Genomic DNA, 27,140 nt, shown 5'->3' on the forward strand with positions numbered 1-27,140 from the left:
ATGGGAACACCACAGCCCAGGACGGAAGGGCGCAGATTCACCAGGTGGGCAGTGAGTTCTGACACCTCTGCTCCCAACCTCACAGACCTTCAGAGCATTTGGAAACCTGGATGGGGCCAGCTAACCAGACAGAACAAGCTCTTTGCCATAGAGAAAGGGCCTGCCAGGGAGGTTACCGAGGCACTGTTCATGGAGAGGGAAGCTAGAAGCAATCTAAGTGCCCAACTATAGCAGAAAACTAGTAAAATAATCGATGGCACAACCATGAAGCAATATAACCTTAAAAAAGATGTCCTTCATGGCGGGCACAGTGGGGGAAGGGGAAGATGGGACAAATTGAGAGAGTAGCAAATTGGCATATATACGTGACCACGTGTAAAACAGACGGCTAGTGGGTGGCTGCAGTATCGCTCAGGAAGCTCAGCTCCACGCTCTGAGATGACCCAGAGCAGGAGGACGGGAGGCTCCCAGAGGGAAGGTGTGTATATTTACGGCTCCTTCATGCTGCTGTGCAACAGAAACTTACACACCATCGTAAAGCAATTATCCTCCAATTAAGTCGATGAATGAATAGATGTTCTTCAAAAATACTAAAGGATATATGTAAATGTATGTGAATAAAAGACAAGTTGTAAAAGTATGTATATATAAACATCCACACGTGTATGTGAACATCTGAACACATACAGCATATATGTAATCTCATACATCATCATAGACATATGACGATGCTAAGTAAGGCGGAAAAGCCCACAATTAGAAAGAAGCACATGCTAACACTGTAATTTATGGGCGGTGAGAAGACAAGTGAGTCTTATTTTTATTAATTGACTTTTTGGCATTTTCCACTTTTCTAACAAGATCACATTTTACATTTATACTGAGCTCAAGGACACAACAAATCCCTGATTTGTTTAGGGGAACTGGTAAGACTTCACATCCTTATAGAAATCTTGAATTCAGCACATGAAGTGGAAGACAGAGGGGTTCGGGAAATAGGGGCCAAGGGGGAGCTGCTATTACTAGAGCAGAGGCGCCAAACAGGTCAGCAGTTACCTGTGAAATGTGAGTTTCTCATCTGCAAGGAAATCGTACTGTTTGTCATCATTCCTGGACTTCCCAGATGGCTCTAGTGGTAAAGAGCCTATCTGCCAACACAGGAGACTCAAGAAACGTGGGTTCAATCCCTGGGTCTGGAAGATCCCCTGGAGGAGGAAATGTCAACCCACTCCAGTATTCTTGCTTGGAGAATCCCATGGACAGAAGAACCTGGCAGGCTACAGTCCATGGGGTCACAAAGAGTTGGACACAACCGAGCGAGCACAATCAAGATCTAAGACATTCAGAGAGTTTTTCAAAAGAGCAAACATATTTGAAACTTACAAGTTTGCGAGAAGCAGTCATGAACCCCAGATGCTAGCTTAGAAATGGACATAAAGCAGCCAAAACTCTTCATAAGGAAAAAATTTTAGATAGAAGACAATTATGTGTACTTCAAGTCCAGATATTAATTTTCAAGGAAATGAAAACCATACTGATTAGAGGGCAAAGATCATCCCACAACTACATTTACTACTATGACAGTACAGCTTATTTCCAACACACTTCCTTCTAGAGAAGGCCAGGCAGACGTGGGACCACCAGTAGTGAGAAAGGCAAGTGACAAGGAAGCTGGCGCCCCAGGAACAACCCCCTGGAAGGATGGCAAAGTCTCACGTGTCTTTGTGCCCAGCTCAGCTCAGGGGCCTCAAATTCAATCCATCCTCGACCCAGTCCAGACTACATGCTGGGCAGGAAATTCACTGAGCACCAACCAGGAACCTGTGCCTTTTCTTGACGATGGAAGACACACAGAAAACTAATAATATTTCATACTAAACCAAACAGGAGAGACGGCGAAAGAAATAGAAAGGATGGTAAAGAAGAGTGTTTTTCAAATGTGGGTTGAGATACACTTGCTCTTTAGGAAGTAAATTTAGCGCCTGTCAACCAGCAATTTTTTTAGTGAAATACATTAGTTCAGAATAGACTAAAGAATACCAGAATAGACTAGAAAATGCCAGAATACATCACATGGGATAAGGGGTAAGCACTGCTTCATGAAAGACTTTCCAGCTTCACACACACACCACACACACAGCAACGCATTTTTTACTGTGGATGAGGGTCACTGTCGCCCTCGATAGAAGGTTCTAGAATCCTCTGGGCAGAGTGTGTCCAGTTTGCAGGGTAGTCTTTCCTAGGAAAATCCCACAAAGCTGTAAGATTTGTGGACTGGAGTTAAAATGTCAGTGCTTGTATTAATTTTGATGGCTACACCCCAAACGCCCCAAATCTAGCACTGAGATCCATGCGTGGTGAAGACACAGAAGCCCCTGGAGTAAACATGGGTCGGGGGGCCGTCACTGAGACCCCAACCTCAGGAAGCCTCAGGACCAGCCCCACTGCACTGCCTTTATCCTCCTTTGGGCAAACCCAACGTCTGGGGCACAGCGTCAAAGCTTTTCAGTTGCTTTACACCTCCCCCCAAAAAACCACAGGACACATCCATTTCAGTGAGACGCTCCATGGGGAGTGAAGCTGATGTCTTTACAGCCCTAGACGATCTGATTCAGACTTGGTATCTTTCAATGTGGATGATCAGTCATGGGTCCTGTTTCTGATCCATGGGATCACTGGTGCCCAGGGACACTCTCTAGAGGAACGGAATGTGGCTCTGGAACCAGGCAATCTGGGCCTCCGTCATCTCTACACCCAGTCCCAAGACCTTGGGCAAGTTCATTAACAACTAGGTGTCTTCATCTAAAATCCATGACTGTACCTGTGGAACAGGGTTACTCTTAAGGATCACACAAGATGCTAAAGACAAGCAAGCATTCAGAGTAGCAAGTGATCAGTGAACATCAGCTGCGGCTGTTCCAGTCGTTAAGAGTTCATGCTTCTTTCTAGCCACTATTGGAACCCATCCTTCCAGAGGCTTCTGGGCATCCAGAGGGATGCTCTACTTGTGTTTCTAAGAACCAAAGGCTAGGAGAGTTGACTGCATTGACTGTGAAGCAGAAACTGGAAGCTGACCCATTTCTCCAGGCAGCTGGAGAACATCACAACTTCCTGAGAAAAAGGCCATCGCCGGATGTGAGTTTAGGGAAATGCTGAAATACAGTCAGGCAACAAGATGGTCAGGCACAGCACTGAGGGCGTAGAGGAAGAGAGGGGCTGCCATAACGTCATCCAGAGCACCTGGCTGAGCATAGTCATGGTCGTGGTGAGCAAAGGAAGAGACAGCAATGGAAGGGGATGACCACGTCTGGCTTGGAGAGGCCGCAGGTGAAGGGTCCCTGGGGCATACCTGGAGGAGAGGCAGACAGTGACCACGTGGGGGTGGAGCAGAGAACAGAAGCAGAAGACACTGGCCACAGGTCCAAGGGTCGGCTCATAGGGAAGTGTGACGGCCAAGAGGGCTCCCCGAAGCGCCTGCTGAGAATGTCTGGGGACGGCTGTGGGCAGGTGAAAGGGGCCGTCTGATGTGCAGACAGAAGGTTCTAGACTAAATGTATGTTGAAACTTCCACGCGGATTCCGTGTGTTTCCTCAAGTTAATTACGATCTGAATCTTCTCCTGCCTCTCTCCCTTTACTGAGATGTAAAATGCTAACCTGAATCCAGAAGGCGGGCATCAATGCTGGCTTCAGTGCTGAGCAGGTGACAGCAGGGAGCTCAGAGCGGGCACATCAAGTCACCCTGAACGACACGAGGAAGGCATGGACCACGCTGACCGCCTGACTCACTCCTAACTGAAGTGGTGGCTTCAGTGCTGAGCAGGTGACAGCAGGGAGCTCAGAGCGGGCACATCAAGTCACCCTGAACGACACCAGGAAGGCATGGACCACGCTGACCGCCTGACTCACTCCTAACTGAAGTGGTGGCTTCAGTGCTGAGCAGGTGACAGCAGGGAGCTCAGAGCGGGCACATCAAGTCACCCTGAACGACACCAGGAAGGCATGGACCACGCTGACTGGCTGACTCACAAATAGGTGCCTGCTGATCACCTCCTAGATCAAAAGAGCCAACCAGGGCCACCCTGGGAAACAAAGTTTAACCCCCAAGAAAGGCTTTCTTCATAATTCCTCTACATGAGATGACTCACAATTGTATTTCCATTTCCACAGAGCAAAACTTAGAAAGTTAAAAACTACAGAAAAACAGGATCCCATGATGGGAATTCTTAACTCTGAGAAGCTGAGAAAGCACCTATTGTGAAAGAACAAAATTCAAAATTAGCAGAAGGGTGGCAACATTTCACACAGCACTCAGTCATCCGTCTTGCAGATGTGAGGTTTGCACAAACGTCACCGGATTCACCGTGTCTTATAATAAAACACCCACCAAAGGAAAGACTTCCAAGTCTACAGTTTCTAAATGTCTTGACATCCAGGGAGGTGGGCAGACACAAGTCAAGGCCAATCAAAGTTAATAATCTAACAGTATATTTAGAAATCTAAAAGAATTTCTGGGCTCAAAACTTCCTGTCATTTGTATCTATTCTTAGACTCCCAGCCTCTGTTTTTTCCGAAATGCCACAGGATTTAGGAGTAAATGTACCAAACACACTGTTAATTTTAACCTCAGAACAATAAGGCAGCTTTAGGCAATAAGCTGGACTTCCCTGGTGGCTCAGATGGTAAAGAATCTGTCCACAAGATGGGTTTAATCCCTGGGTTAGGAAGATTCTGTGAAGAAGGGAATGGCAAACCACGCCAGTATTCCTGCCTGGAGAATTCCATGGACAGAGGAGCCTGGCGGGCTACTGTCCGTGGGGTCGCCAAAAAGTCAGAGGCAACTGAGCGACTTTCACTTTCAGGCAGTAAGTTGCCAAAATAATTAAGCCACACCTTGAAAATAGGCACGACGCAGCTTTCTCTGCGGACCACCAGCTCTACATCACGACAGAAAGGACGCTAAGGGACCACAGCTCCTCCAGACAGCAGCACCACCTCTGAGATGAAAGGGCTCTTCACGTTGAGTGACACTGGTTCCCCTGGTCACAGCAACATGACACGCACCTGAGCACACGGACATCTTTGCTCGAGACTTAAAAGCTGGGAAATCACTTTCCCACAACCGTTTTAAGACAGTAGCCATAAAGATGCTTTCTGAAATGACACATTAAAAGAACATTCAAAGAGGAACGTGAGAACACAGCAGGCTACAGGGGGCAGCGGAATGAAAGCTACCAGTTAATCATTTGGAAGAGTCTTGTCCTCAGAAGGAATCAGTGTGGAAGACACATGCACACTACACGGCTTCTTCTGCAGTAAGTCAGCCACGTGGAAATTTCCAGAAAGGGGGATGCTAGGGAGTGTGGGGGCTCTGGGTTGATCTGTGGGCTTCCCCCCATGCCCTGCCCCCTGGCACCTCCACCCCTAGTGTATCCTGAAGACCACCCAGACAAAAGCTTTGTTCCCATCCACCTCCCCACCCTTCCGTGAGGACACTGAGACCCTCTCCCCACAGAGAGACAAAGAGCATGGAAGGGACTTCCCTTGGCCGGCCAGCGGTTAAGATGCCACACTTCAACTGCAGGAGGCATGCGTTCGATTCCTGGTTGGGGAACGAAGATCCCACATGCTGAGCAGCGCAGCCAAATTTTAAATAATCAAATTTAATTAAAGAAAGAAAGAAAAAAAAGCAACGGTAGCAAAATTTAAGAGCAGCTACAGAGAAAACAAAGAGAATCCCACTACAGGCACCACGATTACGGTCATGGCAAAGCCCCTCCTGGGAAGTCCAGCTTTCGCAGGCGCGTAGTCCCTGCTTTCCTGGGTCGGCGGGGAGCCCCGCGTCTGAGAGCGGCCCGCACACGGTCGCGGCTGCGGCACCCAAGGGCCTACCTTCACCCGGACGGTCTGGTCCGACACGCTGCTCATCATCTCACTGATGGACCGGAAGAGCTGCACCAGGGACTCCACGAAATCGGCCTCTCCTTTGTTCTCATAGAGCCTGCAAAGGAACACACGGATCTGTGGGGCAGGCACTCGGCACACGGCACACGACCGCTTTCTGCTCCCGCATCCACAGACGCTAAAGGTGCCGCTTGGCTGGCAAGTTAGACCATGACAGAACGTCCTCAGCGTCCACAGAACACGGGAGAGGACCTGGCAGTGAGGGTATGATCTGGACCACTCAGCTAGGAAGGTCTGCCTCCCGCTGAAGAAGCTGATCTTCAATCGCTCTATTCATTGTCTTTTGTCTACATTCTACAAGTCTGAAAACCAGAGAAATGTAATAAAAAGAGAGGGAAGGAGAGAAAGGGGAAGGACAAGAGAGAGGAAGGAAGAAGGGAGAAATCCAGCTTTAATGTTGCCCTGCAGAGATCTCATTATTAACATTTCAGCGTATATCCTGCCCGTGTTTCTTAAACCCATAATGTCACATAACAGACTATTACAAAGACAAGTTTACCATGATTTCAGAATCACTCAAAAATAATACTGTAAGAATAAATGCAAAAAATTACTTGATCTCAGAGTAATGATACTATATATTATCATTGAATGATATTCTTTCATCATAGAATTGGTGGTTCTGGGAAAACATTCAAAAGGTAGAACATATTCAATAAATGGAAAATAAAGAAGTTGTACATTGGTTCCATGCATGCAAATACATGTTGCTAATTGTAAATAAGTTTCATCTATAAATAATTTATTAGCAGATACTTCAAGCTGCCGTGTTACTAAAAACCAACACATTTGCATTTTAAAATGCTGCAACGCAGACGTTTTATTAATATAGACTAGCTTTCTGCCTAATTAAAAGTATACCATACCTGAAAACTTGTGTACAATGGAAAATTTTGTAAACTAAGTGATAATTAATTACCCTAGAGGTAATCTTATATTTGAATGAGTTCCATTGTAAGGAAACAAAGTCTGTCTAAAATGCGAAATTGCAACCTAGTGTAACTGTTTTGCAAAAGGCTTTCAAAGTGGAGCTTGTATAAACAGTACCCAACAATGACACTTATGAAGTCATGAATTTCTGCCTGCTGGTAAAATTAAGCAGAGTTTGGCAGACTGGTACAAATACTTGGGCAAGTTTCTAGCATATACTCAGCCATTCTCCTCCACCCGCTCTGCCCCAGCATATCTGCCAATTCCTGAGGCTCAATGGGGCAGGGGACTAAAAACCAAACTGAAAACATCTGTAAAGCAAAGTAGAGTTTTTATCAGTCTCCAGAGATAAAGAACTCAGTCTGAAAAATGCCAGGGAGAAGGGCCCAGATAACACAGTAGACTCTCAGTTGAAAGCCCAGGAAAACTGCAAAAGACTGAGGCTTACAAAGGCTACACACAGCCTCTGTAGCCTAAGAGTTCAGTCCCACTTTCTCTGCCTAGAAGAGAACAGATCAGTCCTCTCTAGAAGAAGATCACATCACCTGGGGCTTTGACAAGTTGTATATATTCACAGTCCCATATTCAAACAAGTTACTAAACACAGCAAAATACCTGATCATGTGGCCAAATCAAAGAAAGAAAAGACAACAGAAACAGATCCACAGGTGGTCCAGATATTGTAGTTAGCAAGTAGTTACATCCTGTCACAAGAATGTCAGAATAAACATAAGCATTATAGCATTATACTGTAAAACAGAAATGATGGAAAGCATAGAAAACTGGAAATATGGAAAATAGAGAGATGGAGAAAACAGAAGGCAAGATAAAAAAATTTTTGTAGAAAAATGAATGTATTAAAAAAGATGAAAATTCTGAAATGAAAATAGAGTATCTAAAATAAAGAGTTCATTATATGGGTAAAATTGAGATTAGACAGTGTTATAAACAGAATCGGTGAAACAGAAGACAATCAACAGGAAAATAAACAGAAGAGAAAGAAAACATAGAAATGTGGGCTAAGATATGCAGGACATACTGAAGAGAGCTAAGATACATGTAATTGAAGTTAGAGAAGAAACTGACAGGTACAATGTGACAAGTGCAACATTAGAAGAGCTAACGGCCATGAATTTGTTGAAACTAATACAAGCGACCATCCAGAATTCAAGAAACTCTCAGAATCCAACGTAGGGTGGATAAAAGGCAAACCATTCCTATGCAATCCATAGTAAAACTGCAAATAACCACAGGAAAAAAAGAGAAAAATTGCAAACATAGCTAGAAAAAGGTTTTTAAAGACACCATTAGCTTCAAAGATGTAGCAGTAAGTCTGAAAGTTGACTTCTCACCAGAAATGATGGAAACCAAAAAAGAAAATAACACCCTAGAAGGAGAAAATAGCTGTCACTCTAGAATTCTATATTAAATGAACACATCCCTCAAAAACAAAGATGAAACCAACAATTTTCATAAAACTTATACCGTAAGTCGGATGGCATAAACCTGCATCAGACTTATACCAAAAGAAATGCTATATGATTTCTCTGCACGGAAGGAAAATAATTCTGTAGAGAAACATAAAATTAAAAGAAAAATGGGAAAACAATGATAAGTATGAAACATATCAAATGAATGCCAACTGTACGAAACAATAATAGCAATGCTTTATGAAGTTTAAGATATTTGTAGACTTGAAGTGCATGACAATAATAACACAACAGAGAAAATGGGACAATGAAAAGAAAATTTTGATTGGTACAAAAGAAGGCAGAAAAAAGCATAATATAGATGAGCAAAACAGAAAATTAATAGAAAGACAGTTGATATAAACTCAATATGTTACCTAAGTGTATTATATATAAATGAACTAAATAGTAAATTAAAAGGATTTTTACACTGGATAAAATTTTAAAAAACAGCTCTATGTTGTGTATAAGAGACACACCTTAAATATAAGAACACAGGAAGGTTGCAAGTAAAAGAATGGGAAATGGAATTCTGTGAAAATACTAACCAAAAGATAAAGGGAACCTTTTCACATTAAGCAGTAAGTTTACAACAAAGAGATCACAGTTCTAAATCTACATGCCCCCAATAATACAGCTTCAAAATCTACAAGGTACAATTAATGGGTCTTTCTTATATTTAATATTCCACTAGGAATCCTTCAAGAATGAAAATTTAATTATTAATTCCTCTGCTGCCAACCACCATTTAAAAGATATATATGGTAGTATTTTACAGCAAGCACTTTGGAGCCCCTTTCTGTAATGAAGGCGAGGTCTCTAGAGACGAATAAACCAAGAGTCACTTGTTCAACCCACATTGAGGTGGGTAAGAGGAAAGGATTCAGATGGCGATTGGTAAATAAACAGACAAAACCTAGTCATCATACCTTGCTCCATTTAAATGTTGTTAAGTATTCATTAACAAGGAACAGCTTGACCTTTGTTGATTAACTACATCCTACAATTGTGGCCGAGGAAATGACAGCAAATGACAGATATACAACTTCTTCACGATCAGTGACTAACTACTCAGGAAGCGGACACCAGGTGAGGCCGGCAAACACTCATGAAGCAGCAGAAAGACAGAAGCCAGCAGTAACTAGCCCCTGTGACTGGATCCAGACAGTCCCGCGCAGGCTGCGTCTGTTTCCTGACTTTCCAGCTAATGTGATCCTCCCGCACAGAGAACGCAGACAAGCAAAACCAGCGGAGAAGGGCCCCTGGCTGTCAGGAGTCTCTCCGTGGGTTCCCCAAGAACCAAATGTCTTTGGGCCAGAGTTAATTTAAAAATGCTGTTCTCATTTCTAAACAAACAAACAAGTATGGATTTGTATAGTGAGAAAGCAAGTGGGGCGACAAGGATTAGTTTCAATATCTTCATCTCCAACGGTTCACCCCTTCTTTCTCCAGAAGAATAATTATTGTCAATTAACGTGGAATTTTACAAAGCTGCTACATTATGTGAAAACACAGCATACCTGTTTGAAAGGAGAAGAAAAACAAAAGACCTCCGAAATTTATTTCAACTGCAAATAGAAAAACACACTTGATTCCAGCTATGAGCACAGTTGTTTTTCTCTCAAGGTAATAGATGCTTTGCAGGTAAGAAAACGGGATCCTGACTTTCCTTTCTCCCTCACCCCTGAAAACACCATGCGTCAGAGTTGCTCAGAACTTATTAGGAATCAAAATCCCGGAAAACTGGGCGGGACACAGGACGGCTTTTCCCCTAAACAGTATATACACAATAGGAATATTATTTCATGTCAACGTAATGCTTTGAGAAGACAATGAAGACTACCAAAATGGGTCTCAGGGTGGAGGGTATTTGAGGACAAGAAACAATTAAGAGACTTTAGCCCCATGTCTGTGATTTCAACATCCTGGGGTTTTTTTTCCCCTGTCATAGAGTCTTCTCAGAAATCCCAGACTACAGATTCAAATTTAAGCACTGTCATACCAATACAATGCAACTACAACTGTGTACTAGGTTCTGAGAGGAACGTACGTCCTTGTCTGCCCTCAAGAATCATAAAGGCAGCCAAGATACACATTTAAGAAACTAGAGAGAAACTAAGGTCAATATACTTTAAAAGTCTGGGACAGTCAGGGCTCCAAAGCCCATTAGGCTCTTGGAAAGGAAGGATTCTGGTGGGACAGTGTCTGGTGAGATGAGTTCAGGGATATCAGGACAAGGATCTTGGAAGGTTCATGAAGTCTTCTGGCAGCTGCTCTACTGGCCTTCTCAACTCTTGGCACTTTTTGTCCTGAACGGCCTTAGCTCTTCACAAACACATGAACCCAGCAGAGAGACTCAGCTGGGGATGAAGTCTGGTTCCCCCCACTCCAGGAAAAAGGCTGGCACCAGGACCAAGGTCTCTGCCAACACCGTGCGGCTGAGGGCCAAAACGAAGGCATTCCTAAGGATGTCCACACATAAAACACTGCTGAGGTCACAGGCAAGATCTGTTCCATATTCCACTCTATTTCCGTATGAAACAACAGGACTGAATCACCCTTATGCAACATTTAGGGCTCAATGGCTTAAAGTCAAAGAGAGAGTGGAGACAGGCGTCTCACAGATGGACCCCAAAACTAATGAGGAAGAAAGACTGTCAGGGGCCCAATTACATGGGATTTACGAAGCTGGGACTTGGGCTTCCCAGGAGGCACAGTGGTAAAGAATCCCTGAGCCAATGCAGGAGATGCAGGTTTGATCCCTGGGCTGAGAAGATCCTCTGGAACAGGAAATGCAACCCACTCCACTATTATTATCTGGAAAATTCCACAGACAGAGGACCCTGGCAGGCTACAGTTCAGGGGGTTGCAAAGAGTTGGACACTTCTGTACCCGCTGCACTGCATTAGTAACCTGAGATAAGTTAGGGACATTACGCTGGCAGGTAACAGGAATTCCTGATTAAAGGTATGAGGAGGAGTGTCAATGCCATTCAATAGATACTTCTCCTTCACTACTCTACTAAAGGAAATCTGATTTTGTGGAAAAGTGAAGTCGCTCAGTCATGTCCGACTCTTTGAGACCCCATGGACTGGAGCCTACCAGGCCCCTCTGTCCATGGGATTTTCCAGGCAAGACTACTGGAGTGGGTTGCCATTTCCTTCTCCAGGGGATCTTCTTGACCCAGGGATTGAACCCAGGTCTCCCGCATTGCAAGCAGACGCTTTATCATCTGAGCCATCAGCATCAATAAATTCTTTCCCATCTCCCTTGCATCTAGGAATGGTCATGTGACACAGCCTGGCCAATGAGAGGGAAGCACATGACCCACTGTAGGCACTGGGGACAATATTCCTTAAGGAAAGTAACTGAAAGAGCTGTTGACATCCACCTTCCCTTCTCTGCTGTCTGGAGTGAGGTCTTGACACCAGGAGGAGCAGGAGCCACTCTGGGGCCATGAGACAGACAGAGATTCCTAAGGACAGTGGGGCAAGAGATAGAAGGAGCCAAGGATGAAATAAGTAACCGGGACCAAGTGCACAAGCCCCAGACTCTTCCTCTGGGTTCCACACCATATGGGGGGAAAAAGTGAACCTCATCTGTTTCTGTAACATGTGGCCAGTCATACTGCTAACCCTGAGAAGATCAATCAAACTCAGTGCTATTTACAAGACCATGGTCCCAGATCTCATGCCATTTGTATTTTCAGGCTGAAAGAGATTAAGGAGAAACAGAGAGAAACAATTTGCCACTGGTCCACTTGGGTGACCCCAATCTTTTCTAAGCAGCATTATTTTGTAAAAGATTATAGCATTTACAACAATAGCAGGAACACACTGACCTTGAACATACCTTTCTTTTCATTATTAATCTCTGAATGAGAAGGAAAATCAGCAGTGTGTTTGAAAAGAAGATGCGGGCATCAGTGAATCCCTGACCCGGGGCCATACTGATCACAAATTGTACATGATGAAAATTTTTTCACAGAAAACATGACATAATCCATACCACCTGATTGTTCCACTCTTTCAAGTTCATCCTCTCACCTTAGTGTCGATGTTATTTTAGAGTAATTAAAGACTTAAAATTAGTGGGACACATATAAAAGCAAAATTTTGCCTGACTCTTCTGCAACCCCATGGACTGTAGCCCACCAGGCTCCTCCACCCATGGAATTCTCCAGGCAAGAATACCGGAGTGGGTAGCCATTCTCTTCTCCAGGGGATCTTCCCAACCCAAGGATCAAACCTGGGTCTCCTGCATTGCAGGCAGATTCTTTACCATCTGAGCCACCAGGGAAGCCCCTAAATAAAAGCAAGATAGAGGCTTCCAAAGAGTTCCTTTTTGTAGAAGCAATTTTATTGAAAAATATGATAAAATACAGGAAAAAAAAAACAAACCCTACTTTCTTAGTCATCTTTCACACCTAGACAGTGAGAAAATCATCAACAGGTTTCACCCTGAAAAAAACAGAAAGCTTCATGACCCCCATCAAGATTCACACCTATCCATGATAAGCAAAGTAAAAGAGTGTATTCTTCAGTCAAGGAGCAGAGCATGAGGGCCTCTAACCCTGGGTCTGGAATCACAGGAACCATAGGGTGACCACAGCATAGGCCATCCTTGTCCAGTAACACAGGGGCTGTGGCCACTAATCCGTGGTGGACACCACCCCGTTTGTGACTCTTACAGCTCTACACACAGTCACCTGCTCCTCTGGCTTACGTGCCCCGCAGGGTACACAAGGCTGGTTTGTGAATACCTCCCCTCTCTCCCTGGCTGTTCTTGAAAGCCGACTTCAGGCCAACAAAATGAAGAGTTAGTAAGAAGGTACCGACCTGGGTCCACGCTCCCTCAATTCCCCATATTCACTGATACGTTTCAAGAGGGCTGTGCTTTTAAAGTGACATGTACTCTGTGAGTAAGAGGGACACTGATTCTGAAACTCCATCTCTGTGTTTAGGACTCACACAAGAACATCACCCTCCAATAGCCGACAAGAACCAGCATCACCCACTGTAGGGCACCCAGAACAGGTGCCTCCGCAAACAGAAGCAGCGGCGGGAGTCAGCTTCAGTGCCCGACACCCCATCTACACCTGCTCCTGCTCTCTTCATTCAGACCTAAATATCGTGGACCAACTGAAAGCTCATTTATTTCAGCCCCATTCTTTCATCTATAGACATCTAGGAAAACACACTAATGTTCTCTATAAAATGATGAAGTCTTTATTTTAAAGTATATCGGCAATACCGCAATCCACTTTGAAGTTCGAAAACAACTCATAAATTTGCCCAGATAATCCGTGAAACACATCCCAAAGTTAAAACACTGAATGTCCATGCACAAGGCCATTTCGTGTATAGGAACCTCTCTCTAGAAACAAAACATGATTCTAGTTGAAGGAAAGCGGGTGGAAGCCCTACCATCTTCCCAAGTGAGTTAATTTATCTTGCTGTTTGTCATTGTTGATGTGGCTTGTTTTAATTCTGTGTGTTCTTCAAGGGGCTTTTTTCCTCTATAAAATAACACTGAAAAGAACTGCAAAACTGTACTGCCTTGGATAAAGTACCAGCGCTTCCAGGAGACAATGTCTGACTCACAGGAACACAGTTCAGACTCAGGGCTCAAGACTCAAACTCAGAGAGCTTGCCTTTTACTCCACTAGGGAGCAGTTAGGGTGAGCGTGGACAGCTCCAGCCCAGAATTGCTGTCTGTTAACTGCTGTGTTCTGCTAGACCACAGAGAAAGGAAGGGGAAGAGGAGAGAAAGGCAAAGAACGAGGCAGGGGAAGGGAGAAGAGGCAGGAAGGAAGGAAGGACGGAAAGGGTCTCCTCCCAGCCCTCTGGAGAGCCGGCGCAGGGACACGCACTGATTGAACAGGATCCGGGAGCGCACGATGAACTTGAAGATGTACTCTAGAGCCTTCATGGCTTTATACAGCTGGTCGCTTATTCCCGGCTTCTCGGCATTGTCCACGTAGTTCCGCAAAACTTTCGTCAGCTTCCTGTTCGGAACGGAAACACACATCAACAAGTTCAGACGACTACAGTATCTCGTTTCTTAACTGGGGCAGAAATACACAAGTGGGTATTTGGGTTCTTTTTAGCTGGGTTTACAATTTATCAGTATGTGCATATTTGTGAAATGTATTCAAAACAGATTAAAAGTGACCCATAAAACAACTCTCAGAGGAGCGAGATCTGAGCATTTAACAAGTACTGTATAAGTTTTAGATGTCTTCCTAAGCATTTAAGAGTATTATATAATTTATTCTCCACAGCAACACTGTATGACAAGTGTTCGGTTTTACCCCTAATTTGCAGATGGAGAAGTCCAGGACTCAGTGGGTGATCTAGCATTTCAGTGCTCAACAACAAAATCAAAGGGGTTTTCTTTACAGACATATCTATTTTCATAATGCTTTTTTTTTTAATTGAGTGCTATTTTCAAATGATAGAGGCAGTAAGAGTAATAATCAGTTTTTAATTCTGTCCAAATGTCTACATTTTCTACTGCTAGGCATGTATGTTCAGTCATGTCTGACTCTTTATGACCCCATGGACAGTAGTACGCCAGGCTCCCCTGTCCATGGAATTTTCTAGGCAAGAATACTGGAGTGGATTGCCATTTCCTCCTCCAGGGGATCTTCCCAACCCAGAGACTGAACTCACATCTCCTGGATTGGCAGACAGGTTCTCTATCACGGAGCCAACTACTGGCCCATAAACTAATAATCTTCAAGTTAAGCCTTTTAAATCATAAAGGCCCATAAACTAATAATCTTCTAGTCAAGTCTTTTAAATCATAAAGGAATAATTAAATAACTTCAGTGTATTTTCAGCTTTTGGTATGTTCGGCTACACTGTAACTTCAAGAACATGTAACTTCAAAAATATGTAAAACTTGTATGACAACAACCAACAAAACTACCCCCAAACCAACCTTCTCCACCCCCTAACCTTTTCAGTAATCAACAAGAATTCCTTCTGGCTTTTAAATATTCATTAAAAACAACAGCAGCAGCAACCTGCCAGGGTACTGACAGCATTTCTCGTTAAGTTATGAGCCAGTGTGCGCCAGCTTGTTATTTGAGATTATTACAAGTCACTCATAAGAGCAACTGAAACTGGGCTCGTGGATGACCTCGGAAGAACCTAAGAGAAACGATTTTACTAATAAATCACAATAAAAAGGCTTTGGGGCAACTGAGTGGATGTGAAATCATTTCTAACACTGATCAAGCTGAAGAACTCAAGAACCCTCACAGTGCTATCACAGGAGCCTTCCTGGCAGTGTGTCCTGAAGAAGCGAGGCCAGAAAGATCCACTCCTCTTAGGTTCCCCTGGTCCCCATCCTGCGAAGGTATCTACCCTTACAAGTCTTGTGATGGTTCTCGAGGCCTGGCAGAGCCTCTCAAGTCCTGGCATAAAACCTGTTTCATCCAGTTTAACATACTTTCCCAAACTGACAGACCCACACACCCTGTTTTCTTAAACCCTATTGATAGCCCAAGAAATATACATTTCATCTGGAGAAGGGAATGACTACCCACTCCAGTATTCTCGCCTAGAGAATCCCATGGATAGAGGAGCCTGGTGGGCTACAGTCCATGGGGTCGCAGAGAGTCAGATACAACTGACCGACCGACGCTTTCACTTTTCACATTCATTCCATAGAAATAGATTTTGGAAATCCTTCCAATAGTTCAGTCAAAGGAAAGAACAAGCACTGGGATGACCCAGAGGGATGGTACTGGGAGGGAGGAGGGAGGGAGGTTCAGGATGGGGAACACGTGTATACCTGTGGCAGATTCATGCTGATGTATGGTAAAAATCAACACAATATTGTAAAGTAATCAACCTCCAATTAAAATAAATAAATTTCTATATATATAAAGGAAAGAACAAAGAGAAGGAATCAGTTGCAAAAAAGCATTACCCAGAATCAGAAAATAAATCAGGATGTCACAGGACCCGAATCCACACCCGTCACACCACTTGTAACTATAGAAAGACCAAGCTGCTCGGCCCCTGGTGAAAGGACCAGACCAGTGGAACATCGGTTCAGCAGGGAGGAGGCCCGAACCAGCTCCGGGAAAGGCAGGTCTGTGCACAGACGGAGCACGTCCTGCTAGTTTTGGGGAAGAACCGTCCCCAAAGCTGACGCCTCCCTCCCTCCTGGCTTGGACTAGCCCCGGTCACTCTGCCCCATGAACCACCCATGCAGCGAGCACCTGCTCTGTGACTTAGAAGGCTAAGAAGTAACGCCCATTGCCTCTGCTGCTAAGTCACTTCAGTCGTGTCTGACTCTGCGCTACCACATAGATGGCACCCCACCAAGGTCCCCCGTCCCTGGGATTCTCCAGACAAGAACACTGGAGTGGGTTGCCATTTCCTTCTCCAATGCATGAAAGTGAAGAGTGAAAGTGAAGTCACTCAGTCATGTCCAACCCTCAGCAACCCCATGGACTGCAGCCTACCAGGCTCCTCCATCCACGGGATTTTCCAGGCAAGAGTACTGGAGTAGGGTGCCATTGCCTTCTCCGACCCATTGCCTCTAGTCATCGTTAATTTCTTCTCGGAGTTGTTTGCAAAGAAAGGCTCCAGATCTCAACATTTATCAAAGGAAAGAGGTAAAGAAACTGCCTGGATGGGAATCTAACCTAAGCCCCTGCCCGCCTCCCCCCCAAGTGGGGGAGGGGAGAGACTGTTTGTGATGATGCTTAGTACTAGAATGTCCCCTGGGCTGGAGAAGACTGCAAACACTTCATTAGGGCAGAGGCAGCCTTCCTGATTACGTTAGAACTGCGTGAACCTCAATTATCTCCTCTGGCATTTCAAGGCGAAAATGCTCAGATTCCAACAGTTGAAGAACCACTTGGGGTTGCTGGTTTGTCAAAACAAGATAAGAACACTCATTTTCCGAAATTAAAATTTTTTCTGCAGATGACAGACTGGAAGAGCAGATACAGATTCTCGGCTCCATCCTGTCATAATTCAACAATCAGATGGTACTTTCTGTGTCTTCCATGGAGTAACCTGCCCAATGCTCCCCAGGTTTGCTTCCTGCTTTGAGAATAAGGGCGAGGAGGTGCCAGAAAGAGGGCCTGGACTGCAGCACGGCAACCTTGCTGCCGTTTTATAAAATGAAAGTAAAAACCTAATCTGAGAACAGCTGTTTGGCTGAGTTTCAGGAAAGGAGGATGGTGGAGGTAACACAGGAAGGGGTCACATGGGACCCAGAGCAGTGTACAGGCCACCCCCAGGAACCCTGCACAGGCTCCTTTTGGTTGCTATAGCAAGATGGTGCCACCCGACCAGCAGTCTGCAGGGAACCCTCAGAAGTGCGGGCCAACTGGGCTTCTCCACAGAGAGAACTGAATGTCTTAAACAAACGTTGATTAGCCAGCAAGCACCAAGCTTGTCACAGCTTGCCCTGTGTGCCTGAGGACACCCCTGCTTCCTGCCCACGTGGGGCTCCACCAGCAGCCCTGCAATAAACAAGCACTAGAGCAGATACAGAAGAATCCAAGATTCAGGGACAGGACTGCTGACCTTGAGTTCCCACAGCCAGGGACAACAGGTTCTGACCTAAGTAGGGGCAAGACACAGATGGGAACTTCGACTCAAGTCCCTGGCCCTAAATGGGAATCATTTCTAAGGAATCTAAGAGAAATGTTCTTTAAAATATTAAACCTTTCTTTTTCACTGCAGCTCACACAGAAAAAAAGTCTGAATCAGTACCAATAAATCCCACTGTGAGAGAACGAGGAACTCGCCCTAATAATTCTAATAATAACGAAATCTAACTACTGCTTGGTGCTAAGTGCCACGGATTATTCCAAACACTTGACATGTTAAGAACTTATTAAAATTCTCAAGAAAACCTACAACTGTGCTGTTGTGCAGATAAGAAGGCTGAAGCTCAGAGATGCTAAGCAATCTAAGCTTGCCAAGTGACAGTGGGAACACAGGCCAAGGCAGCAAGTCCCAGGGTCGTGGCCTTGACACCAGGCTCCACACCTTCCCCTGGGAGCCCTACAAGACCCGACAGGGGCCCAGGTAGGGAGCAGCTGGGTGAGTGGAGAACAGCTGGCTGGGGAGTGAGAATCCTAGTTAGTTAGAGCTGAAGCTTCTGGAACAAAGGAGAGGAACTCTTTAAAGAGCAAAAAGAATCTGAAATGGAATATATGTATATATTACACACATAAACACACATAACTGAGTCACTCTGGTGTCAACCTGAAGCTAACACCACCTTGCAAATCAATGCCACTTCAATAAAAACAGCTATGTAAAGAAAAGACTTTTAAAAGAAAGAAATGCAGGAGTATTAAAAGCCAATATCCAGATGAAGTTTAAAAATAATTGCCAAGCCTGCAACTGTTTTATCTGAGCAACATTAACATTCTGGCTCTTTAAACATCACTGAGTAACTAAACCACTTTAAAAGAAAAAAAAATTAATTTTATCCATCTTGATCCAGCAGAACAAAAATAAATCACCTGCAACCTTAAAAAATAAAGAATGAAAAAATAGATTGAAAAGTATAAGACTGAATTTTATTAATATTCACGCTAAATAACCAATAATTTCAAGACAAGACCACATCCATTTATTCACTCATCAAATGGCTGTGAGGAAGCTGCAGTGTGGCAAGCACTCCATATCCATATATCCAGTTCATCAAACGTGGAGGGAACAAACAACTCAAAGACAAAAGAAAGGTGTAGAGAAGAACAAGAATTTATTCCAGAATCCTATAATGCATCCCTTATCTTTTCCAACAAGATTTTTAGGTCTGTTAAGAGGGAAACAGTAATAAAAATGATCCCAGTAAACTCACCATTGGGGAAGGGAAATGTAGAACCATAGGCAAAAGTATATGGAAAAGGGTCTTAACAAAGATACAAAAAGAACTGGTTTTAAAACAACAAAAAAGAACTTACGTGTAGGCTAAGGTTGCACTAAAGTGTTTCTTAATGTAGGTTTCCAAAACAGGATTAAAATGCTGAAATTTTCTATCAGCAATTAGTCCGATGATAAATACCTGTTAAATTAATATTTTCATTAGCAAAAGAGATGCAAACCATTTTGGAATCTTCAGCTGAATCATCTGCACCTCTGTGGGAGTCAACCGAGCGCGAACATTTTCAGACACAGGCTGGCCAGCCAGTTTACCTCTTCTGCTGCCAATTACATTCGCCTAACTGCAGCGCCACATTGCAAGAAACTTTCTACCTCTCAATTCATTTGCTTTGATTGGGCTACAACTGAAAACGCTTTCAAGGTTACTGTGATGGCTCCCGCCCCAGCTTCAAAGGTTGCAACATGAAAGCCCCGTAATTTCTGAGCAGATGCAAAGTCAAGGTCTCTTACCAGAGCATCAAACACTAATGTATCAAAGGTCTCGCTCTCTGAGTTCTCCATCATGATGTTGAAGAGGGCATCCAAGGTGTCCTGGAGGAACTGGAGGGACACAAAAAGTCAACAGACGATATAAACTCACCAACTCTCCCCAGCCGATTACCTTTGGCAGAACTCCCAACACCCAGCTTTCCCGAACAGCACCTACTGATTCTTCACAGCCACGACATGCACACGCCCAAAATCTGAGATGAGTGAATTCAGAACAAAGACATGCCACCCTAAGTTAGGCGGAGAACATGCAGCAAGGAAATGCACAGACTTATCCCCCACCCCTCATGGGACCTCTCCAATCCTTCTCCTGGTTTTCACCAAGACCAGGAGTTCAACAGCAACCCTGGGAAGACTGAATCTGACTTATCCCATTCACCCTGTGTGGGACCTGAGCTAGCAAGTGGGCAGAAGCCACAAAGGAACAAATTTCTAGTTTAATTAAGGACCTTCTGCAAATACAGGTGCAAGGACAGAAGAGCTATGTGATTCTGAAACTGGGGTACAGAGCAGAGGGCCAGGAAGTGCTTAATTTATTTAACAGTAATTTAGAAATCCTTTTATAGCCTACTATGTCACCAAATAAATACTACAGCATAGAATGACAACATATTAGGAATATAATCTTGAAAAAATTAGGAGACTTCAAAGTTATGTCACACTAGAAATTATCTTTGAATCCTTCCCCTATTCTCCCTAGAAAGAAGTATAAGATGAACTAAAAAGACGCATTGGAAGTAATGAGCTCCCTGTCGGTGGGGCAGGGCAAAATGCCATACAGTGGACTATTGACCATACAGAGGACTAGAGACCACACAAGGGAATGAAGTATGGGTCTATTCACCGTGAAGTCACTATGGCTCTGCACATTGAAACCAGGTGAGATATCACTTCATCCAGAGTGTGGTGACTGTCATCAAACAGATGGACAAGAGTCAAGCATGAGAAAGGCAGAGGGGAACCGGAGCCCGGATACGCATGCTGGTAGAAACGCAGAATGAGGCAGTGGCTTTGGAAAACCAACCGACAATCCATCCAAGGGTTAAACGTAGATTTACCACGCAACTCAATAATCTCATTCCTGGGTAGGAAACCAAAAGAATGGAAAATGTGTATCTGCACAAAAATTGTGTACACAAATATTCAGAGGAGCTTGATTCACCATGGTCAAAACGTGGAAACAACCCAAGCGTCCGTCACCTAATGAATGGATCACCTGATGAACGGAATGCTTGCATGCTTTCACCTCAGTCGTGTCTGACTCTTTGCAACCCCATGAACTGCAGCCCACCAGGCTCGCTGTCCATGGGATTCTCCAGGCAAGAACACTGGAGTGGGTCGCCACTTCCTCCTCCATGGGATCTTCCTGACCCAGGGATTGGACCCTTGTCTCGTATGCCACCTGCAGTGGCAGACAGGTTCTTTCCCACTAGCGCCACCTGGGAAAGCCCATAAGCTGTGGCATATCCATACAGCGCAGTATTTATTATCTAAACATAAAAAGGAATGAAGTTCTGATACCTGCCACCACCTGCCTTGAAAGCGCTGTACTCAGGAGAAGAAGTCAATAAGAAGAAATGTTATGTATTGTCACTCGATTTACATAAAGAAGCTGGAATAGTCAAATCTATAAAGACAGCTGGTTGCAGGCAGAGTGGAGTGATGGCCAACAGGTATAGGGTTTCTTTTTCTGGTGATGGAAATGTTCTGAAATGAGATTGTTCAGGTAGTTGCACAACTCTGCGGATACACTGAAAACCAGTGAACTGTATGAATTAAAAGGGTGTTTTCCCGTATGTGAACTACACCTCGATTGCATCGTTATTAAGAACACAAGGGGTAAGTAAGTGAGACCGTCCCACAGCTAGCAGAGGCGTGGCTGTGTGAGATCTCTGGACCAGGCCTTCCATGGCTGCTCGGCCCACACACAGAACTCCAGGGCCTCTCATGTCCCCAGAGGATCTCGAGACTGAGAGACCAAACACAGAGACTTGTCCTCCCACCGAGCTCCCTCCCTGGCCCCCGTAAGCTGTGGAAGCGTGCACATTCAGGGTCCACCGCTCTTCCCTGGAGGCTCAGATGGTAAAGAACCCGCCTGCAGTGCAGAAGACCCGGGATGGCTCCCTGGGTCCAGAAGATCCCTTGGAGAAAGGAATGGCTACCGACGCCAGCATCCTTGCCTGGAGAAGTCCATGGACAGAGGAGCCTAGCGGGCTGCAGTCCGTGGGGTCACAAAGAGTCAGACATGACTGAGCAACTAACAAAGCTCTTCTTCCCAAGAGACGACAAGCTCCCAGACCTAGCAAGCAATCTCAGATCCGTCAGGCATAAAATCCTCGTTCTGTTCCACTGTGCCTCCGACCCCCCATTCCGTGCCAGTAAGTGTCACATAGAAATGGGCAGGGGAATGAAACCGGCCGGACCAGGACGCATTCTGGTCCAGACACCCATGGTTCTGTCAACTCTGTAATTATTTAAGCCTGCATCACCTTCATTACTTTTATATCATTTCCCATCATTTTCAGATTGTAAAAGCTTTGCAAAGGTCAAAACTTGATGCCATCTGCTAAAAGCCCAATGTTCCTGCCAAGAGACTCACCAGGTGCCAAGCCCTGGCTTGGCACAGTCCGAGGAAATAGGTCCACCCGCCCCACCCAGATGAATGACACAGAAACGGGGGCGGAGCCTGGAACGCTGCAGCAGGACAGGGACCGGAGTGTCCTGAGGGTGGGCCCTCACCCAAGGCCACGAAAGGGCTGCCTTTGACTCCCACCCTCTCTCCAAGACCATCCACTGAAAACCACGATCACCATTTTCATATGAGCAAATATTTTCTTCAAGCAAGGTCACTTTTTCCAAATGACCGAATACTTTCAACAGTCTATCAGGCAATGTCATCTTTCCAGTAAAAGTTACGAATACACAGGGACTTCTCTGGTGGGCCAGCGGTTCAGACCTCAGCTTCCAATACAGGGGGTGCAGGTTCAATCCCTGATCACGGAGCTTAGATCACACACGCCTTGAGGCCAAAAAACCGAAAGACAAAACAGAAGCACTAGTGTAATAAAATCGATAAAGACTCTAAAAAATGCTGCTGTTGTTCCGTTGCTAAGATGTGTCCAGCTCTGCGACCACATGGACTACAGCACACCTGTCTTCCCAGTCCTCCACTATCTCCCAGAGTTTGCACGAATTCATGGCCACTGAATCGGTGATGCCATCTAACCATCTCATCCTCTGCCACCCCCTTCTCCTCCCGCCTTCAACCCTTCCCAGCATCGGAGTCTTGTCCAATGAGTTGCTTCTCTGCATCAGGTGGCCAAAGTACTGGAGCTTCAGCTTCAGCATCAGTCTTTCCAATGAATATTCAGAGTTGATTTCCTTTAGGATTGACTGCTTTGATCTCCAGGCTGTCCAAGGGACTCTCAAGAGTCTCCTCCAGCACCCCAATTCAAAAAAATCAATTGTGTGGCGCTCAGTCTTCTTTATGGCCCAGCTCTCACATCTGTCCATGACTATTGGAAGAACCATAGCTTTGACTATATGGACCTTTGTCAGCAAAGTGATCTCTGCTTTCTAATACGCTGTCTATATTTGTCATAGCTTTTCTTCCAAGGAGCAAGTGCCTTTTAATTTCGTGGCTGCAGTCACTGTCCTCATCGATTTTGGAGCCCAAGAAAAGAAAATTTCCACTTTCTCCCATTCTACTTGCCATGAAGTGATGGGACTGAATGACATGGTCTTAGTTTTTCTAATGTTGAGTTTCAAGCCAGCTTTTTCACTCTCCTCTTTCACCCTCATCAAGAGGTTCTTTAATTCCTCTAAAGAGTTCCTTTAAAAAAATGGTACACATCAAAAAAAAAAAAAAATGTTAAGAAAAAAGTTACAAATACATGAAAGAGGGGTCTTAAATAAGTGGAATAAGATGCACAGCCTATAAATGTTCTTCCATATAATAGAAAGCAGCCCCATGCAGGCTGGGTCACCATGTGGTCCTTAGATGAGTCCGTTCTCCACTCTAGGCCTAAGGGTATTAAGAAATGCTGGTGACTGGAAAGAATAAACTCAGGCAAAGCAAGTAAGGGCCAGACAGGTCCTCCAGGCCTGGGCAGTTCCAGTGAACACAGGAAGGGTCATGAGAGAGGTGAAAAATCACCTCCAGGGATGAACAATAAGAGATGATAATAGATCAGCTAAAAGGAACAGAGGAAGGCAATAAAACCAGATGGCTCTAGATTTTCCCTGGTCAGTGTAACAAAAGTTCAACAGAAATACAAGTAATCCCTGACGTGATACAGGGGCCGCAAAATGAAAGAGGACACAATTTCATTGACTCTGGGTCTTTTAAAGCAGTGCTGTGAAGTTATTCAGTCAGTTTTCATCTGAATTAGGGAATTCATAGAACCCTGGGAAATTTAAAATACAATTAACATTGTCCAAGCCAGGAGAAGAAGACAAGGGCCGGGAAAAGATGATTAAACTTTGAAGATTAGCAAGGATATGTTTGAATGGTTATACAATGAATTCAGGAGAGCCACGCCACCGAATTAATTTATACTGAAGCTAACCACACTGCTGTTTAATTGAGACCATTTGAAGTAATTAATTTCTAGAGAGATAAGGTTGTCTCCCTCCGCAAGCATCTCATGGAGGGTACGGACTAAGGCGGCAGCACAGACCTGGCAGCAGGGAGCCTGCTCAGGGGGCCAGGCTGCTGCCACCAGCCCGGGTGGAGCCCAGTGGCCACAGACAGGCACTGCCTTCAGTACAAGGAGGAGTCACCGAGCAGACGGCAGACAAGGAGAGGCTGATGAAAATACCAAAAGCGCCAACAAGGACCAAACTGAGCATTCCAAGGGACCTCCGATCACACCAGTCTGACTGTCCAATCTCAGATGAAGATTCAGGAGGGCATCCAACATTGCTCCAGAGCTTGCTCTGTGCGAGGCTAAGAAATAAACCAAGACTGCAGTGGGGGAAAGCAGCTAAGGCTGAAGACTGCGACTTCACGGATACACCACCAAGTTTTCCACATCGATGACAGAGCTTCTGGGTAAGTCGAGAGCCAGGATGGCAGGACAGTGATGAGGATAAATCATGACACTCTTGCACACCTCCCAGGGCCAGAACCTGATGCAGCCTCCACAACGATCATCTGAGCAAGGCACTCTGATCCTGTCCATTTTACAGCAGGGAAAGTGTGTGTGTTAGTCGCTTAGTTGTGTCCGACTCTTTGCGACCCCACAGACTGTAGTCTGCCAGGCTCCTCCTCTATCCATAGAATTCTCCAGGCAAGAATACTAGAGTGGGTGGCCATTCCTTTCTCCAGAGGATCTTCCCAGCCCAAGGATCGAACCTGGGTCTCCTGCATCGCAGGCAGATTATTTACTGTCTGAGCCACCCGGGAAGCCCAGCAGAGACACAGGCCACGGCAGGGAAAGCAAGGCTTAAACGAGGTTATTCAAACTACGGTAACCCCACAGCGAGGACCCACTGGAAGAGAACCCAGAGTCCTAGACTCGGTTGATTCCAAAGACCACTTCCATCACAGTGAAGCCAGGCCACCCTCCCCAACCAGGGTCCAAGGACTCTGTCCTCCTAGAGGCATGTGTCAACATCCTGAAGACGCTGGTGGTTTAAGGGGTCAGAGCCAGAGCCCCACGCCGGCAGACCAGGTTTCATCGCACTTGGCAGGTATGCTGGTTTTCACCACTCCAAGGTTTGTGACAACCCTGGGATCCAGCAAGTTTATCGGCCCCGTCTTTCCAAGAGCACTCCCTCACTCGGTGTCTCTGGGTCACGTTTTGATGATTTTCACGTTATTTCCAGCTTCTTCATTGCTGTATTTGTGGTGGTGATGTGACTGGCAATCTCTGATATGACTACTGCAAAAGGGTTATCAGTCACTGAAGAGTACGGTGACAGCATTTCTCTCAACAGGGTATTTTTTAATTAAGGTATGGACATGATTTTTTTTTAATTTTGGAAGGTTTATCGGGGGGGTGTTTTTATTGAAGTATAGTTTATTTACAATGTGTTAGTTTCAGGTGTACAGCACAGTGGTTCAGCCATACATATATATCCATGTACATATAAACACACACGTGTATTACATATATATTATATATTGTACATAATACATTATATATTATATATTATAGTTGTTTATATTCTTTTTCCATTACAGGTTTTTACAAAATAATGAGCTTAGTCCCCTGTGCTGTACACGAGGTCCCAGTTGGTTACCCATTTTATATCGTACCTAGTATCTTTTCTGACACGATGCTACTGCACCCTCGAAAGACTGCAGCAGGGTGTGGGCATCCCTTTGATTTGCATCGAGGAACCAAATAATTCCTGTGACCTGCTTTCCCACCACAATGTGAAACCGAACCCACCGTATCTTGGAGGTGTGGCTCTACTGTCTTGGGAGGCCGCACGTACCCCTGTTCCTACACTTTAGGCCATGTTACCTTCACCACCTCTCCGCCGTCCACCTTCATCAGCTGCCTCAGGTTCTGCTGCAGCAGGTTGGTGTTGGATCGCCACTTCAGGAGCCCCAGCAGGTCCACTGGAAACAGGAAACGACCATCAGTTCCTCCCAGCAAGGACCCGGTCTCCCTCATGCACCCATCACATCAGGTCTCCAACACCACTTTTTGAACAGAAAAACCAAGTCTATTTGGAAATGTTCGCCAGCTAAATATTTCAACACATTTCTAGAGGCAACCTTGATGCCCAGTGCAGCTGAGTCTATTACTTTCAATTACATTTACCATGAAATGATTTACAAACAAAAGATTCAGAAAGGCAGCTAGGAGCCCATGAAAGGAAGACCAGCCTTTCCACCTACAAGAAGGCAAATCAGAGCAGCAGCAGGCCTGCGAGGCCGCTCCTGGCAGCTTCTCCCCAGCGGTTATTCCCTGCTTGAGAATAAGACTCTTACTTTTTAAGATAAAATAATATAAAATAAGGGCCTCCCTGACGGCTCAGCAGTAAGAAACTGCCTGCAATGTGGGAGACACAGGAGATATGGATTCAATCCCTAGGTTGGGAAGATTCCCCTGGAGGAGGAACTGGCAACCCATTTCAGTATTCTTGCCTGGGAAATCCCGTGGACAGAGGAGCCTGGAGAGCCACAGTCCAAGGGGTCACAAAGAGTCGGGCATGACTGAGCGCCTGGGCATGCGATGTAAAATAACCAACTCAAACGCAGTACTGAGAATGCACGGGGACAGTCCCTGAAGGGGACAGGAACACTGGCCACTGCTCTACTGAACCTGCCTCCCTCACCATGGCTGGGCCGTTCTATGAGTCTTTACGTTTGTTTTCTAACAGAAAAACCACAAGTTGAATGCA

At 45.1% G+C, this 27,140-nt stretch overlaps 1 protein-coding gene across 2 annotated transcripts in view; it reads right to left on the minus strand.

The window, feature by feature from the left end:
- Positions 1 to 27,140, minus strand: part of DOCK1 (dedicator of cytokinesis 1) — a 568,807-nt gene that overhangs the window by 433,112 nt on the left and 108,555 nt on the right. For both annotated transcript variants that reach the window (XM_018041175.1, XM_018041176.1), the window contains exons 19-23: positions 26,255 to 26,352; positions 19,743 to 19,832; positions 19,313 to 19,413; positions 14,234 to 14,368; positions 5,891 to 5,999 (exon numbers count right to left, since the gene is read on the minus strand). In XM_018041175.1, the coding sequence (XP_017896664.1) occupies positions 5,891 to 5,999; positions 14,234 to 14,368; positions 19,313 to 19,413; positions 19,743 to 19,832; positions 26,255 to 26,352 (533 nt within the window). The remainder of the gene's footprint in view (positions 1 to 5,890; positions 6,000 to 14,233; positions 14,369 to 19,312; positions 19,414 to 19,742; positions 19,833 to 26,254; positions 26,353 to 27,140) is intronic.

The sequence above is a fragment of the Capra hircus genome, chromosome 26 (genome assembly GCF_001704415.2).
Source record: "Capra hircus breed San Clemente chromosome 26, ASM170441v1, whole genome shotgun sequence".
Lineage (NCBI taxonomy): Eukaryota > Metazoa > Chordata > Mammalia > Artiodactyla > Bovidae > Capra > Capra hircus.